This window comes from Salpingoeca rosetta (assembly GCF_000188695.1).
Source record: "Salpingoeca rosetta unplaced genomic scaffold supercont1.11, whole genome shotgun sequence".
Classification (NCBI taxonomy): domain Eukaryota; class Choanoflagellata; order Craspedida; family Salpingoecidae; genus Salpingoeca; species Salpingoeca rosetta.
The window spans coordinates 964,329-967,319 of NW_004754923.1; the positions used below are offsets into that span (position 1 = coordinate 964,329).

Consider the following 2,991-nt stretch of genomic DNA (forward strand, 5'->3'; position numbering starts at 1 on the left):
CACACACACACACACACACACACACACACACACACACACACACACACACACACACACACACACACGAGCACAAGGAAGGGCTGTCTTTAATATCAACAAAGCGTGCAACAAGCAAGCATGTCTCTCATCTTGCGAGGAAAGGTGCGCAGGTGCAGGTTTTAATCCGCAAAGACCTTGTCAAAGAACTTGTCACAGCCGACCGCACAGCTTCGCGCACACTTGTAATCCGTGTCTCCCCTGAACACGAACACGCACACACGCGCACGCAAGCGATTGTGGACGATGGGTCCGCTGCATGAGCATCAATCAACGCACAGTCCACAGTCATGCATGCACCCTCGCACACACACATGCACAAACATGTGTTCGCGACAAACAAGAACGTGACAAGAACGCGACTCCCCTTGCTCGCCAAAGAGACGCGATGGCTTACCTTGCCTCACAGGCCTTGTCGCATTTCTGGGAGCACTGGAGACGCATCATGATGAACCAGTCCTGGATCTTGTTGCGCTTCTCGCGCATCTGTGAGGCTGAGTTCAAGGGCACACACGACGCAGCAAGGGAATATTGTCACGGCGAGGGTCGAGGAAAGACGAGCAACAAGGGGCCCTGGCCTGAAGCGAGCCACCGTGAAGTCGCACGGCAAGCAGGCGCTTGTTTTCACACACGTACCAACCAAAAAAAAAAAACAACACACACACACACAAACACACAATACAAACCAACACATACATAAAACCAACCAACCAACAAACAAACAATACGAACAATACAAACAATACAACCATCCTCACGCACAGTCAAGGATTGTGTTGGATTCCTTGTTGAGGTCCTTAACAAGCTGTGCAACGCGCGTCTGGTCCTCAACGCGCGTCATAACGTCCGACTGCGCTGCAAAGGCGCAGCCCATCATGCAATCCTTCGTCGACACACACACGCACGCATGCACGTACGCACACAACAATGGTGAGAATGGCGTCATGAAAGAGGACACGCTACATCTATACAAGCGATATCGGCCACCACGCTCGCAGATCCGTGCCATCAGGCATCACACCTCCGCATGCAAACCACAGAACATGAGTGGCGATCAACAAGTCACCATAAATCACAGCCAGTCGCAGTGTTGTGCGATCGCTGTACCTGCTTGTGGCGAAGCATTTTTGCCTCATACTTGGGGGTGTTGCGGCCGCCAATGACAAGGCGCTGCTGCAAGCTGGAAGGGTTGCACGCCAGCGCGCAGTGCTGCTCCAGCAGCGTGCGCAGATCAAACTTGGGCGGCGTGCTTGTGGCAGACATGGCAGACAGGTTTGACGAGGCGAGAAGCAAAAGCAAGTAGTGGGTGGCGGCGTTTTGTTTTGGTTGTGTGGATTGTGGAGGATTAATGAATAACTTCACTCAATAATCTGCAACAATGTTTGGTCAGTGGATGATGATGATGATGGATGGGAGATGGTCCTGCCTCGCTTGATCCCTTCCAGCTTCTTGCCTTCTTGAGTTCTAGCTTCTTGATCCTGCTTGTGTGGTCTGCTGTCTGCTGCATCCTACATGCGCGTGTTGCATGCTACGTTGTTGATGCGCTTCCTAAAATTCTCCCCTCCCCCTTCTCACAAACTGTTGCACACACGCACCTGTTTTGTGTGTTTTGCTGCTCTTGATCAGGGAGGCGACTGCTTGGAGCTGCTGTTGCCGGCACAGCCGCTGTTGCAGCGGCAATGGCCCAACAGCACATGGCGAATGCCCAGCCACGCGAGGGCACAACCGCAGCAACAACCATAGCAACAAGAACAGCAACAACAACCGCAACAAGAACAACAGACGCACAGACAAGACCAACGACAGCAGCGGCTGGGAAAGTGTATCTGGTAGGTGCTGGGCCGGGGGCAGCGGACCTGCTCACGCTGCGGGGACGAGACGTGATTGCACGGGCGGACGTGGTGGTGCATGATGCCCTGATTGGCGACGACATCCTGAAGCACTGCCGAGCAGATGCGGAGGTGATTCGGAAGGGGAAGCGAGGCCAGGATCCAAAGTCTGCTACACAGGAGGAAATCAACGAGCTTCTTGTGGCCAAGTGTCAAGCGGGCTTGACAGTCGCGCGCGTCAAAGGGGGCGACCCTCTCATCTTCGGTCGCGCAGCCGACGAAATGCGGGCTCTTCACAAAGCAGGGTACGTGACCCTCGCAAGTGCATGCGTGTGCATGTAGTGTGGTGAGTGAGTGTGTGTGTGTGGTGTGCGTACTTGTGTGCGCATGCGCATGTGTACATGTGAGTGTTGACACACGCATGCGTGCGCATGTTTGTGTGTGTGTGTGTGTGTGTCTTGCATTGATGTGCTTGTGTACAAGCCGATTATCCCGTGTGCGTCACCTTCCAGGGGGCGGGAATGGCTGATATCGCACTTCCTCTTCCTCCTCTTCCTCCTCCCTTAACTCGTCGTCTGCGCGTTCATGCTGATGTGTTACATAGGTGCGCGTGGGAGCTGGTGCCTGGCGTGTCGAGCGTGTTTGCTGGGCCGGCGGCCGCCCACGTGCTGCTGACACACAAGCGGTGGAGCAGCGCCGTTGCCATTGCAACGGGCCACGACCCCGACAGCCTCGATATGGGGGCGTTGGCGCGCATGGATACGGTTGTGTTCATCATGGCGGGCGCAACGCTGCCGGTCATTGTGGAGAAGCTGCAGGCTTGCGGCCGCACAGGCGCCACACCCGTGGCAGTCATCAAGCACGCGACACTGCCGAACCAACGCATCTGGACAGGCACGCTGGACACAATTGTGGATGCCGTTGCCGGGGAGCGCCTGTCTCCGTCTGTCGTCGTCATTGGGGACGTTGCCCAGTTTGCCGCGAACCACGGGCTCAACCTGTTGTAGGTGGATGTTGTGTGTGTGTGTGTGTGTGTGTGTGTGTGTGTGTGTGTGTGTGTGTGTGTGTGTGTGTGTGTGTGTGTGTGTGTGTGTGTGTGTGTGTGTGTGTGTGTGTGTGTGTGTGT

At 55.3% G+C, this 2,991-nt stretch overlaps 2 protein-coding genes across 2 annotated transcripts; one reads left to right on the forward strand and one right to left on the reverse strand.

The window, feature by feature from the left end:
* Positions 1–17: 17 nt before the first annotated feature.
* On the reverse strand, positions 18–1,373 carry PTSG_04916 (uncharacterized protein). The gene is made up of 4 exons (XM_004994176.1): positions 1,144–1,373; positions 799–919; positions 434–530; positions 18–237 (listed from the first exon to the last, which is right to left on the reverse strand). The coding sequence occupies exons 1-4, from the start codon at positions 1,297–1,299 to the stop codon at positions 159–161; spliced, it is 453 nt and encodes a 150-aa protein (XP_004994233.1). The 5' UTR covers positions 1,300–1,373; the 3' UTR covers positions 18–158.
* Positions 1,374–1,399: 26 nt separating this feature from the next.
* PTSG_04917 (uroporphyrinogen-III C-methyltransferase) lies at positions 1,400–2,872 on the forward strand (the record flags this gene model as incomplete). The annotated part of the gene is made up of 3 exons (XM_004994177.1): positions 1,400–1,421; positions 1,663–2,170; positions 2,470–2,872. Exons 1-3 carry the CDS (start codon positions 1,415–1,417, stop codon positions 2,870–2,872), a joined length of 918 nt encoding a protein of 305 aa, XP_004994234.1. The 5' UTR covers positions 1,400–1,414.
* Positions 2,873–2,991: the final 119 nt, after the last annotated feature.